At 36.2% G+C, this 15,513-nt stretch overlaps 1 protein-coding gene across 1 annotated transcript in view; it reads right to left on the bottom strand.

The window, feature by feature from the left end:
- The window catches only part of RIMKLB (ribosomal modification protein rimK like family member B), a 68,050-nt gene that overhangs the window by 13,702 nt on the left and 38,835 nt on the right, over positions 1-15,513 (bottom strand). The window contains exon 3 of the mRNA XM_027838657.1: positions 5,165-5,395. Within this exon, the coding sequence (XP_027694458.1) occupies positions 5,165-5,395 (231 nt within the window). The remainder of the gene's footprint in view (positions 1-5,164; positions 5,396-15,513) is intronic.

Here is a 15,513-nt window from a genome sequence, read left to right on the forward strand (position 1 = left end):
GGAAGAAAACAAATTCTGGAGAAGTAAAAATTAATTTTAGTTCCAAACTACTTGTATATTTTAGAATACATGAGATATCTTAAATTCCTTAACTATTAATCATTACCTATCTTTGAGCTTGGCTATTTCACCAAACTTCTTAATCCTCACAGTTTCTATTTTTACTCTAACTCATGTATCCATAGGACCAAGTCCTACTTTTAAAATTTCATCATCATCCATAACTGTGCTACTTCTAAGATTTTCAACTCTGAAATTATCATAATCTCCTGTTCTTTCATTTCTTCCTAAATCTATTTCCTTTCTTCCCTCTTTCCCAGATCACCAACTCTCTTTTTCTAGCCTCACTTTCCTCTCTTCACAGTCTTGACCTTAGTTAACAGTTCAATGATATACTTTACTCTATCCATGAATTTTTTGCTCCCTCGTCATGCTACCATCCAGCTCTGTCAATCTATAAGTCACAATTACCCCCTATTATCATTCTTCTTTCCTGCTGAACATCATAAGAAATGATTATCAATTGTTTTAACTGTGTCCATTTCAAATTCATGTTACATCTCATTTCAAATGGGCCCTTACTATAACAAGACAAATGGGAGTGTCTTACTAGTGTCTGGATATAGAACAGGAAGGTCATGCTAAAGGTTAGTTCCACTCTAGAACCAAAGAATGTCAGAGCTAGAAGAAAGTTTAAATATCACTTAGTTCAATCTCCTCCTTTTACAAATGAAAATTGACAGATCTCCAGACTTGGTTCCTTGCTACCTAAACATTCATGCCTTGTTCTTCCTATCACTTTAAACAACAACACCACCTACATTGGCTCTACTATTGCCCCTCTATTCACCCTCATTTACCATAACATCTTTTTACAGTCATCTACACTCATAGCCTCCTCAGCTTCCTTACTACTCACTTCTCAATCCTGTGTAATTCTGCTTCTTTGGCCACCAATCAATTGTGAATTACAACTACTTTTACAAAGAGTGATTTAAATAACAGAATGTATGCTCTTTGAGTATAGAGACTATTTCATTTCTGCCTCTATATCCCTGGTGCCTAGCACAGTGTCTGGCACAAAGTATGTTCTTAATAAATGTTTGTTGATTTACCTGCTCCTAAAACCAATGGTGTACACTTTGGAGTTCTGTCCTAAGCCCAAATTCTTACCCTTGGTGATCTCATCTGTTCACTTTGCTCAATCTCTTTCCACATCTGCCAGATTATCAATCACCTATTTTTACTTACAGCAACTTAACCTCAGAAAGATTGAAACAAAATTGATTACCTTCTACCATAAGCTGACATCTACCACACTCCATATTCCCCATTTCTGTTTACATCCTCCTAGGAACTCAGGTTCATAACCTTGTCATCCTTGACAGTTTCCTCTTCCTCATTCTCCACATGCTAAGTCCATTGGTTCTACATCTAACATAGCTCTTGAATCTGTCTCCTTTTCTTCATTCACATAGCCACTACCCTAGTTTAGTCCTTAATCTATTTCACTTAGTGTAACTAGTCTCCCTGATACCACTCTTCACCCTCTCCCCTCTTACATATCCTCCACAAAGTTATGTTTCTTCCAAAAACATTGGTACAAGTATATAACCTCTACCTATAAAGTCCCTCCATAGTCTTTCTAAAATAAAATATAAACCTGTTAGTAAAGACCCTACACAATCTGGCTCCAACCAGCCTTTCTAGCCTTATTTCAAACTACTATTCTTCATAGGGTCTAGGTTTTAGCTAAAAATTAAATGGTTTCCCAATTGGATATGCCAAAATCTACTTCTATGCATTTGCACAAACCATCATTTAGGTAGTAATGTGGTACAACAGAAGGGAGTTTGAGTCAGAGGACTTGATTTCAAATCCTAGCTATAATTTATTGCTTGTATGACCTTGGGCAAGATATTTACCTGATGACTAAGATCTCATGGCTCTAAATCTAAGAACTTGTTGTAGATGCATTTCTTTTTCACCTTTACATTGGAGAGCCTTTATCCTTCTTAAAAGCCCTGATCTTTACCTATGGCTAGTTCTCCTGAAATAATTTTTAATCTTCTTAACCATAAACATCATAAGAAATATAAGCTCATTGAGGTCAGGTACTGATTCCTTTTTGTCTTAGTACCTCCAGTATTTTAACTACAACAACAACAACGATAACAATTAACATTCACATAGCAATTATTATCTCATTTGATCCTCACAACCATGGGCGGTAGGTGCTATTATTATTCCTATTTTACAGATGAGGAAACTGAGGCAAGCAGAAGTGAAGTGCTTTGCGTAGGAAATAGAACCCTTTCCTTTAATAAAAGGGTACTAACCTTTCTATGGGAGAATGAAGATGCTAGCAATTCTTTCACTTTTTAACCCCCTATTTTCTTGGTCACCAAACATATCACAAACCCTGAAGAAGTCTATCTAACTTTGCCACTTCCCTCAGATTAGGAGAATAAGTAAAGGAAGTAATAATGAGAACTAATTTGGGTTTTAGAAGAAACTAAGATTCTAAGTAGTAACATGCCTATTCAAAAAAATCATTCCTTTTCCTTTTTATTAATAAATGTTCTCGTTTACTTTCTCTACCCTAAATATTAAAAATAGTGTATTTCTTACTATATGGAGACCACACTATCTTACAGACCAGAGCCAACAGTAGTGAGATTAGACCCAAACCAAACTGCACCTGTAGAGATCAGTACAAATCTTGCTGGAAGGCTGAAGCCAAGAAAAGTTTGCAAATGAACCAGGATATTGCGACCCATCCTGCTTATCTTGATAAGATGTCTGTATCCAGAATTAAAGAGGAAGTATCCCACTTAATTTTTTTAAAAGTAGAAGTATTAAATTATGTAGCTGCAACAATTCGGCATGTGGGGGGATGCCCATCAATTGGGGAATGGCTGAACAAGTCATGGTATATGAATGTAATGGAATACTATCGTTCCCTAAGAAATGAACAGGCGGTGAGTGAAGTGAACAGAACCAGGAGAACATTGTACATAGCAACAGCAACATTGTGCTATGATGAACTATGAATGACTTAGCTTTTCTCAACAATACAATGATCCAAGACAATTCCAAAAGACTTATGACAGAAAGTACTATCCACATCCAGGGAAAGAACTAATGGAGTCTGAATGCAGATCAAAGCATAATATTTTTCACTTTATTTTTTTTGTCTTTTTTGTCTTCTGTGGTATCCAATTGGGAAACCATTTAATTTTTAGCTAAAACCTAGACCCTATGAAGAATAGTAGTTTGAAATAAGGCTAGAAAGGCTGGTTGGAGCCAGATTGTGTAGGGTCTTTACTAACAGGTTTATATTTTATTTTAGAAAGACTATGGAGGGACTTTATAGGTAGAGGTTATATACTTGTACCAATGTTTTTGGAAGAAACATAACTTTGTGGAGGATATGTAAGAGGGGAGAGGGTGAAGAGTGGTATCAGGGAGACTAGTTACACTAAGTGAAATAGATTAAGGACTAAACTAGGGTAGCGGCTATGTGAATGAAGAAAAGGAGACAGATTCAAGAGCTATGTTAGATGTAGAACCAATGGACTTAGCATGTGGAGAATGAGGAAGAGGAAACTGTCAAGGATGACAAGGTTATGAACCTGAGTTCCTAGGAGGATGTAAACAGAAATGGGGAATATGGAGTGTGGTAGATGTCAGCTTATGGTAGAAGGTAATCAATTTTTTGGTCTTTTTTGGTGTGTGTGTACATATATATATATATATCCTTTACCAAATTGCTTACTGTTTCAGGAAGAGGGAAGGGAAGACAGAGAAGGAGAGAATTTGAAATTTGAAAAAAATAAAATTAATAAAAAAAAAAACTAAATGCAAGTCGTTTTTTTCTTGCACTACAGGTATGCAAAAGGGGCAGATTTCTGCACAATTATATTCTACTAATAGCTGCTCAATGGTAAATCTACATGCAGCACTACCTGTGAGCTTCTTTTGGCTTCATAATCTTAACAGAATGAAGATAATCAGAGGAAGGAACAAGTCATCTGCCTAAACTAAAGCCCAAGTATTTCTGTTGCACTGTCTTTCAAAGATTACAGTGCCTTAACTGAGGTGTACCAATGTTTAAAGGTATCTTCCTGCTATTACTGAAACTCTGAATGGGAAAGGAATGGGTATGTTTAATTTGGGCTTATAAAGCACTAACATAAATAGGAAATATTACACCCTTGCATGAGGTCTGCATCATTCTCTGTGCAGATGTCTCCCAATCTAGCCATCCTTAATCTCTATTCTGATATCTATAATCCTGAAGCACCAACTCTCAGTGGATGATGTCACATAAAATTCATCATCTTCTCTCTGACTTTCCCAATTCCCTTATTTTTGTTGAGGGCAAAAATCAACCTTCCAGTCACCAACATGCATAACCTCAGCCATTCTCAATTATTCCCCATCTCTTATTCTCCTTATCCAATCAGGTGCCAAGTTTTGTTAAGTCTACTTTCAATAACTCAAATCCATTCACTTCTCTTTGTTCACAGGAATACCACCCTAGTTTAATACCTCAACACTTTTGAAGGCAGTTAGGTGGCACAGTAGACAGAACTCTGGGCTTAGAATCAGGAAGACTCATCTTTATGAGTCCAGTTCTGGCTTCAGACACTGTGTGACCCTAGGCAAGTCACTTAACCCTGTTTGCTCCACTTTATTCAACTCTAAAATGATCTGGAAAAGAAAATAGCAAACCACTCCAGTATCTTTGCCAAGAAAACCCCAAATAGGGTCAAGGAGAGTCAGACACAACTGAAATAACTGAACAATAAACAAAAAATATTTTTATCCTCCAGCAGAATATAAGTTCCTTGAAAAGTGCCTTTTTGTCTTTCTATTCCCAGATCGTAGTATAGTGCCTTGAATTTGATGGGTACTTTTAATAAAAGTTTTGTTAAATTGAATGGTAATGAAATTCCATTATTTCCTGTCTTATACTATGGAGTTACACGAGAAGCCAAGATTCCCTAACTACCCTACTCAAACTGTTAAAAAGTCAAAATCTTTAAGTTGTATCTCTTAGTCCTCCCCATTACTGGATTTTCCTTAAGCATTTGTTCATTCCTTTGAAAACTGTCACTGGTTCTAGACTCATGCTATGTTTTCCTAGTGATGGCCTCACCATAAGAGAAGGTATCTGGAAGAGGAACACCGTGGCCAGCTAGCTCTTGGAAGGTCCAGAACTTATTGACACAATTCAGGATAGCTTGAGGCCGGTTCATCAGCCGGCATCCCATCTTCTCTAGGTGACGTAACACAGTGATATCACTATCACTCTGCACCCAAGGTGTTGGTACCCTTACTACCACCACCTGGGGATAGGCAGTGATCAACTCCCCATTTATTCGGAGACCTGCAAACAGAGGGAAGAAAAGTGAGTGAATTAATTTAAAAGGTTCAAAGGAAATGGAAGAAAAGATACATCAAAGCACAAAAATACAGATATTCCAAAGCACAGTTCATGTAACACCCTGCATTGTTATTGATCATTAAGATTCATGATGACCAACAATGCAAACTTCAAAACTATAGCAATATTCATATTTTCATAACTCCATAGTTTAATAAAAGTAAGTTTTCTCAACATAACAGACTAAAGGTTATATTATATTGGAATGGAGAGGGATTTTTTTTTTTTAAGAAACCACTAAATTCATTATCAAAATCCCTAAACTCTTATCTTGAATGGTTTTCTTCAAGATGGCACCTTTAATGAATGTACCTCTACTTGTATAAGTCACTACATATACCCTGGAACCAGAAAGAATTCTTGAGACCAACCAATCTAATTTTGTTGATCCAATTAAATTTAATTCAATGACCATTTGTTAAGTGTTCACTATATGAAGAGATGTGTTAGGTATATACAGAAAAATAAATAAAACACAGTTCCTTCTCTAAAAGAATGAGCAATATTCCATGACCTTTTGTGGTAAACATTTTTATGTTTTATTATTCTTAGAATCAGAATTTTTATTTCATCAAGGATTTAGAAAATTCTTTCCTCTTCTGAGTCATTTTTTAGATCAAACTAAAGGATATACTAAATGACTAGCATCAAATATATTAAGATTGCAATATGAAAAATGCTAAATAGTTTTAATTTTTTAAATTATCAAACAATAAATTAGATGAAGATTGAAAATGAATACAAATTAGATTTAAAAAGGAGAAAGATCTTGACTATAAGTTCTACAATACCACCATTTCCTCACCTCCCATTCACTTCTTAATCCACTGAATCTAGATTCCAATTCTATTACTTGACTGAAGGTTACTAATGCTTAATCTTATTTCACTCCTAAAAATTTGATGGTCTTTCCTCAATCCTCAACTATTTGATCTCCTTTTATAGTTATTGACCCTGTTGATGACCATTTCTTCCCATGGCTTCCATGAGACTGCTTTATCTTGGGTCTCTTCTAGACACACTGTGCCTCCTTTGCTGGATTAACATCATCCACTTAGCCACTAAGTGTGAGTAACCCTCAAATGCTCTATCTTTGGCCTGCTTCTCTCTAAATCTTGTTAGGGATCTCACTAATTTCTGTGGGTTCAATTACTATCTCTATGAAGATGACTCCCAAATCTATATATTAAATAGTCAATCCTGAACTCTAGGACTGTATAACAATTGTTTATAAGACTCCTACTAGATGACCCACAAATAGATTGGGTTCAACTTCTTTAAAATAGATCTCATTATATTTAACCCCAAGGACATCATTCCTTGTGATATTCCCCATTTCTATTGATGGCACCACCATCCCTCCAGTCTTTAAAGACCTTGGAGTCTTCCTTGATTCTTTCCCTTCCTCAAATCTCATATCCAAACAGTGTCAACTGCTGATTTTTATTCCATAGCATCTCTTGCCATCTACAGACAGTTCTTGCTTTACTGATGTGAATTTGCCTGGGGATGTGGGGAATGAGAGGCACACAGTTCAAGGACATGTGGGGGGCCAGGGACAGAGAAATGAGAACAGGACAAGGAACATGTTGGGGGCTGGAGCCAGTCATATGGGGGGCTGGCTAGAAATGAAAGGAAGAACACACAGACAGATAGGAGAGGATGAGTGATAGGTGGGGACTGGGGACAGATACCCAGTATCCAAACATGGATGGGCAGAAGACAGACAGATACAGACTGGACACATGGGCAGGTAGGTGGAGTGGGGCAAAGAGCTCTTTTTGCTCTGGAGGTCTCAAGCCAAGTCCCCAGTCTGATGGGGGCAGTGGTCTCTTTGCACATCTGTTTTGCTTTCACTTGGAGGGTTTTTTCTTTGGTGGTGAACTGAGGAGCAGGAGCTGAGAGAGAGAGAACACAGTACTGTGAAGGTAACAGGGTTTTTTTTGGGGGGGGGAATGTGGTTTTCTTTCAGTATTTTTTTGGTTAAAGTTGAATGAGTAATGTGAATTTATGTAAGGTGAGAACTATCTATACTCTTCTCTCCATTTAAACAGTTATCACCCTAGTTCAAATCCTCATTACTCTTATCTAGATAATTGAAATAGTTCCCTAAATGATCTCCTTGCCTCTGGTTTTTGGCTCTTTCCAAATCATTCTCCATGTAGCTACCAAACCGACAGGCCAGAAACAGATTTGAACATGTCATTCCCATTCAAAAATCTTTAATGGGGTTTCATTTTCCTTTAGGATAAAACACAAATTTCTCTTTTACCAACTTCCTGGTCTTATTTCATAATACTCCCCCTTTAAATAACTTTCTATTCTAGTCATTCAGTTTGCTAGCTCTTCTCTGTTTACAATTTTCCTTACTTGACCATGTTTTTGTAAACGTTGTTACTCATGCGGAGAATGCACTCCTTCACCTTCATGTTACAGAATCCTTAGCTTTCTTTAAAACACAACAAGGGCCACCTTCTTCACCAGCCTTTTCCTGATCCTCCCAGTTATTAGAACGCTCTTCCTCCTAAAATAATTTGGTATTATAAACTTTGTATTGACTTGTATATATATGTAGCCTCCACTATAAATCCTTTAGAGAAAGTTTCATTTTTGTCATAGTATCCCTGCACAATGTGCTACCCATAGGTTCTTAAATATGTCTGTTGAACTAGAGTGAAGAGAATCCCTATATACATGTATTTTTATTAATAAAAATATTTTATTGGTTTTCTTTTTACATCATAGTCACATAATCAATTACCATCCCCTCACCAAAACCTTCCCTTGCAACAAAAACATTTGATACAGAAATCTTGTCTAACAATGTATAAAATACTCTGTTCTAGTAGCATCTCTACCCACCCACTGTGAGGTAGGAGGTTTCTGTATATTTTTAAAGAATAAAATAATCACTTGCCAAATGTTTTGTCATAGAAGAAAATGGTAGGAAGGAACTTTAAGATTAACTAGTTTTCTAATCCAGTGTGGCCTGCAGAACTAGACCAATTTCACTACTGTTTTCACTTGGCATGAGATCTACAATATGCATAAGAAACCACAACAAACATTTCTGAAGTACCTTCCATATGCATAGCTCTGTGTTAGACACTGTAGATACAAGAGTTTTTAAAATGCTAATCTCTAAATCACAAAGATTTGTTTTGGGGGAGGAGTGATGAGTGATACAACATGAAAACAAAGTATATATAAAGTGTATGTAATTAAGAAAATCATCTAGAAAAATTTAAGCTGGGGATTGAGGGAAGAAAAAGATTCTGATTAGCCATGAGAAGAGACTTCATGCTAGGCACAGTAGATAGATCTTGCAAATGTATGGATTCAGAGAAAATTTGGTATGTAGTATAAGTTGGCTTGGAATGTAGTATGTGTTTGTATATTATCTGGAAGTGGTATGAAATGAAGCTAAAAGGGAAAGCTGATTCAGATTATGGAGGGTCTTCAAGTCAGGCTGAAAAATATGTAATTTATTCTACAGGCAATGAGGAGCTCAATATAAGGTTTTTGAGAAGGAGAATAACATGATGAGATCAACATCTTAGGAAGATTAGTTAGGTATCTTTGTAAGGAGTAAATTAGGAAAGGTAACATCTGGGATGAGGATGGTTGTATATGAAACAGAGGCAGAACAAGTGAAGGTAAAGGGACAGATGCTAAAAATCTTGATTGTCAGCACAAATCACTAAGACTTGGCAACTGATGACATGGAAGTGAGGAAGAGAAAAGACTCAAGGATAACTCCAAAATTGTGAACTGAGGTTACAGGGAGAAATGGGGGTGCCCTCAACAGAAACAGCAACATTTGGAAAGGAGGAAGTCTGAGGTTTAGGTAAGATAATTAGTTTTATTTTTGACATGCTGAGTTTGAGAAAAGAAAGAATCAACTCCCATATCCTGGGAATAAGTGGATTCCATTTCACTAATGGTCTTTAGCAAAAGCATAATAACCTATATTGTTGAGAGGGTATGTTGTAAAATGGGATTTTTTTTCAGGATAGGGTAGATTAGATATCCTTTGAAGTTATCTCCTTCAATTCTGAGATTGTGTGACTCTAAGAAGCTGACAAGACAGGCAAGAAGAGATGCTACAAATCCATTAAATCGATGCTTATTAACTACCTATTATGTACAAGTCAAGTTAAATCAACAAGCATTTAAGTGCCAGACACTATGCTAAGAGATGGGAGCAAAAGAAAGGCAAAAACTGTAACCTAAAGCAATTTTCATCAACTGAAGAATGACTGAGTAAGATGTGGTATATGAATGTGATGGAATGCTATCATGCCATAAGAAATGAGGAAACAGATGATTTCAAAGACATATGTATGACTTATATGACCTAATACGGGGTGAAGTAAGCAGAATAAGAAGAATAATTTATGTAACACAAACATTATAAAAATGACCACATGTGAAGACATATAAACTGGTGAAGAATGAAATGAACAGGGCTAGAAGAACAATTTATACAGTAATAACTATACCATAAATAAAAACAACTTTGAAAGGTATATGCACTATGATGGATACAATGACCATCCATAATTCCAGAAGAATCACAGATGAAGTATACCATCCAGATCTGGACAAAGATGTGAGAGATTTAGGATACACAATGAGATATGTGTCTTTTGTACATAGGCAATGAGGAAATTCGTTTTGCTTGACTATGCATATTTGTTACAAAGAAATTTTTTGTTCTTGTTAATGAGTCATTTCATAGCAACTTTGAACAACATTCTGGACATCTTTAGGGGATTGTTTGGTTATTGTTCAATCATTTTTCAGTCCTGTCTGACTCTTCATAACCCCATTTAGAGTTTTCTTGGCAAATATACTGGAGTGATTTGCCATTTCCTTCTCTAGCTCACTCTGTAAATGAGGAAACTGAGGCAAATAGGGTTAAGTGACTTGTCCAGGGTCACACAGCTAGTAAGTGTGTGAGGCCAAATTTGAACTCAGGAAAATGAGTCTTCCTGACTACAGGCCTGGCACTCTATAAACTGCTCCACCTAGTTGCAAAACAAAACAAAGTGAAATGTTGCACAAAGTCTTGTTTAATTATTTCACTTAGTTATAAGAGACTTCTCATGGAGTGGGGATGATACATAAATAAATATAACTATTTAAAGTAAAAACAAAACATGTGAATAAAAAGGTGCTTGTTTTAAATCAGAGAGGATAGAGTATCTGAGGAAAAAGCGTGATCAACAGCGTTAAATGCTGCTGAGATGTCAATAAAGATTGAGAAAAGACCCACAGATATGACAATTAAGATATGACAATGGTACCTTTGGAGAGAAGAGTTTCAATTGACTGAGACCAGAAGCCAGATTTCAGAGGCTTTAGAAAACAGTGAAAGGACTGGAAGTAGAGGCATTGCGCATGCAGTTATCCCTTCCACACTGCAACTTCCCCCATTGCAGTTTCAAGATTTAGCAAGTCGGCATAAGAAATTAAATGGGAATTTTTTGGGAGTTTTGCAGAAGCCACAGGCAACATGCGAAGGTTAGGAGACAAAGAAAAAGTTTAGAAACTCAGAAATGCATAAAGTATTTAGTATTGTGTAATCAACATATTTTATCTTTTAATACCATATAATTCAGACTTCTTCTCTGGTATGAATGGAAGACCAAAAAATTTTATGTGGATTTTCCAGATGGTGGGAGTGCCACACCCCTAATGCCCATGTTGTGGAAAGGATAACTGTGTATTAATTTTTCAGGGAGTTTAGCTGAGGAGAAAAACACATTTTTAAGATATGGATACGTTAAGTGTATCTCTAGTATGCAGGGAAGGAGTCAGTAGATAAGACAGAGACTGAATATTAAATAAGTAAGCACATTAGTGGGAATAATCATCTGGAGAAAATGGAGAAGGACAGGACCAAGAGCACCTGTAGAGAGGCTGGCCTTGGCTAGAAAAATGCCCAACTCTTCAGAAACTGAAGTAAAGGAGGATATTGAGGGATGATATCAGGTAGGTATGAGTTAAGGACAAGAAGAGGGCATGGTGAATGGTTTTTTTTCTTTTTCTTTTTTTTTAGCAGGGGAATAGGAGGTGGGTGCAGTTAGGTGGTGCAATAGCACTGGCCATAAGTTCAAGTCTGGTCTCAGACCAACACCAGACACTTAACACTTACTAGCCGCGTGACCCTGGGCAAGTCACTTAACCCCAATTGCCTTGCAAAAAAAAAAAAAAAGATGGAAGACTTAACTAATGTTTTCAGTGGTCCTTTTCGTTAGTTGTCTTATGATTATTGTAACCCAGATCAAAGTTTGAGGTACTACTAATTTTTCAATTTCTACCTGTATAAGTGAGGCTAACTGATGGATCAAGCCAGTTATTGTTACTGTTGTTATTGTTAACTGTAACTGCAAGTTGAACCACTATTTTGAGGTACTCTCTACATAGAAACTTTTGAATTAAGTATGATTTATTATAATCCTTGCTTCTATGTATCAAGAATTAAGTTTTCCTTGAAGCACAGTCTTTTGTTGACTCATCAATTTGCTTTCCCAAATTTCAAAAGTGTTTTCTTTTTCTTTTAACTTCTGTAAAAGATAGTACTCTCCTTGTCACACTCAGTCTAAAAATCAAGGAAGCTTCTGGAAAGGTCATTCTCAGGATCAGTATCCAAGCTGAGGAGACTGCCTGTATCCTGAGATAACTGCTACCTCCCGGTGCCACAGACTGTCTAATAAATATAGGGCTCCACAACCTGCGGCCCACTGCTTATGGCCTGCGTGACACTTGTGGCATATGCCAAAGGATTTCGGGCGGCTTGTGAAAAATGTAGAGAAGTTTTCCCTAAGCTGTCCATGGGCTGTAAGTTGTGCATATCTTTATGTGTGATATCTTTAGGTCAATTATGAATACCAGCCCATCAATTCCTCCATTCATCCTCGCAACCCCCAGACAAAAGGCACCTACATCTAAGAACTCTGAGAATCTTGAATATGTGCAAAGGTTGAATTACCTCAACAACTAATCATGACTATGGAAAAGAGTTCCTATGAACTAGGCTTATGTGTCCTGGCCAATCTGTACTCAAGCATGACCATCTGACCAATTGGTGCTCTTAAAAAAAAATCAAGAAAGCTTGAATAATATGGGCCTTAAGTGATAAGCTCACAGTTACAAGTAGAGCTTTCTCATTATCTAAATGCATAAACAATCCAGGCTCGAATCCCATTACTACCAAAGACTCAGTCTTCAGTTCTTAAATTTGTACTGGCATTTACATCAGGAGACCAAAAGAAACTTTAGGCCCAGAAGTATGTGCTCTTCCTTTAAGAAGTACCCAAGTTCCAGAACCACAGGCAGCATTCATATTCCCAGCACTTGTTATTCAGAGATATGGCAGGCTGCAATTTATGTCTTTATAAGAACACCTATCCTTCCATAAATCTCACTGGAATATTGGGGGGAAAAACCCAACACAAGAAAGGCAAAAAAAAAAAAAAAAAAAGTCCCGGCAACATGCAAACAACTATGTACAAAAAAAGATATATAAAGATATATGGAGGATGAACTGGAGATAATCTTGGAGTGAAAACATTAGCATTAAAAGGGATCAGGAAATACTTCCTGAGAAGGTGGGACATTAGTGGGATTTGGGGGGAGGAGGAAGAAGTAACTCCAGTACAAAGGCTGGAAAGGTAGGAAGGGCAAGGGCTTTATGGAGTCTGAATGCAGATTGAAGCATACTATTTTTACTTGCTTTATTTTTTTTCCATAGTTTTTTCCTTTTGATCCATTTCTCCTTTCACAACATGACTAATAAGGAAATGTTTTATATGATTGCACATATATATTCTATATCAAATTGCTTATCTTCTTAGGGAGGAAGGAAAGAAGGGGAGAAATGATTTGGAACCCAAAATTTTATTTAAAAATGTTAAAAATTCCGCCTCAGGCACTTGACACTTATTAGCTGTGTGACCCTAGGCAAGTCACTTAACCCCATTAAGTTAAAAATAAAAATTGTCATTACGTGTAATTGGAAAAAATAAAATATAATTTAGTCAACTGAATTTAGATAACTAGAAGTGTTTCTGTTGTTTAGGTCGATAATACAGAAAACTATCTAACATTTTAAAAGTTTAAGTCACCACTAAAATAGGGAACTTTTCATATGTACATTTTCAAATATCAAATCAGAAAAATTACCAAGTAATTTCTGAATTTTAGATATGCAAAGTCTTATGAGAATGCTTTCCAAGTAGCACTGAAAGATGTTAGTTCCTTTAAGATTTCAACAAGAAGCTTTAAATTACATTGAACTCTTATTTGGCTTTCTAGGTAGTTATATTTTGCCCACCAAGATTGTTTCCCAGCCATCCTTCAATACACAGTCCCAAACAATGGCGGTCACTCTTGAACAGGACAAGTAATATTAAGAAGTGGAAGAAAATTTCAGATGACTCTCAAGTGATAAATCAATCATTACAATATTGAATTTATAAAGGTTGGTTTAGGAATTAATTGACATGTATCACTAAATAATGAGAATGAGTGGTTTTTTTTAAAGGAAAAATACAATTTTGAAGTCTATATTCTAACTCTTGGGGAAAAATATTTTTGGTGAAAAAATGTGTTTTCCACTACCATATCTTTATATAACATGTCTCTGTATATCTCTAATTCTTCCTCCTTAATTTCCTAATATCTTATTTCCACATTTGCTCTACTTTTAACTCCCCATCACCCATAGCCAAATTTCATTTTCCAAAGTATGCATAGCTTATAGTGAAGAGTAATCTAGAATTCATTCATTTCGCTGATTCCTCTTCATAATTCAGGGACTACAGCGAGGCTGCTCTGGCAGCTCACCTCATTATCATGAAGCTCTGCCGCATTGCAGCTGACACAGTCATGTGTCTGGGAAAAAAAGCAAGCAGGCAACTGCTGCTCCATTTGAAAATCAGTGTTGAGGTCAAAGTAATGTGACAGTAATTTCAGCTATTACTCAGATAAAAAGAATGCATATGCTATGTCCCAGATATACTCCACCTCCAAACCAATGATTGGCAGAGGGTTAGATAAAACAAATTCAATGAGGAAGAATATAAAATCCCTACCCAAGTGACAACTCAGTTAAAGCCCTTTACCCTAAATAACATATTGCCCTGTATGTTTGTCAGTGGAGGTGAGACACTCAAAACATGAAGATGAATCTTCTCCACTAACCAGAAAAACAGGCAAAATATTCCCAAGGTATACTATACTAGTGTAGTACACTAGTCTTGTTAACAGCAAACCCAGGAACTAATTTTCTTATCAAAAGGTTAAGAAAACCTATTTGATATACAAATTCAACATATCAAACATATAAGCACTTAAATGAAGAAATATTTGTTTACTAATACTTGGAGTGGGGCAGCTAAGTGGTGCAGTGGATAAAGTGCTGAGTTTGGAGTCAGAAAGACCCGAGTTCAAATGTGATCTTAAACACTTAATAGTTATGTGACCTTGGGCAAGTGACTAAAACAAAAGAACAACAACACTTGAAGTATGTGAACTAAGTTGTAAAGGTGAAAATAAGCTTTTTTATTTTTTAAAAATCAATTTATTTCTACTTGATTATTAGGCAGGAGATACTAAAAAACAATTGATTCTTTCCTCTACCCCACCCAATACCAGAGCACTTTTCATTGAGATAGTAATTCTTTTAAAAAGGAATTTTTAAAAGCCACAAAGGGAGGAATGGTGAAATGTATAATTTAAGACACTGCTACTAAAGTAAGTCATGAAAATTAGCAGTAGTCTCCCAGCAACAGAGTACAGCAGAGAGGGAAGGAAAAGGAAAGACATCTCCTCTGTTAATATAGGCAAAGAAATGTTAACTTCTGACCATTTTGAAAAGGGCTAAGTTTTCATATGGTGGCAACCCCAAGTTACCACAAGACATTTATGTCAATTAGCTCATAAACAGCTTTGCCAACAAAAAGATGTTTACTCAAATTTTATAAATCCTTCATTCCAGAGATCTCACTCCTAAGCATATACTCCATGAAAGTCAAAGATTTTTTTTTAAAAAA

This window comes from Vombatus ursinus, unplaced genomic scaffold (genome assembly GCF_900497805.2).
Source record: "Vombatus ursinus unplaced genomic scaffold, bare-nosed wombat genome assembly UNPS02014830.1, whole genome shotgun sequence".
Classification (NCBI taxonomy): Eukaryota; Metazoa; Chordata; class Mammalia; order Diprotodontia; family Vombatidae; genus Vombatus; species Vombatus ursinus.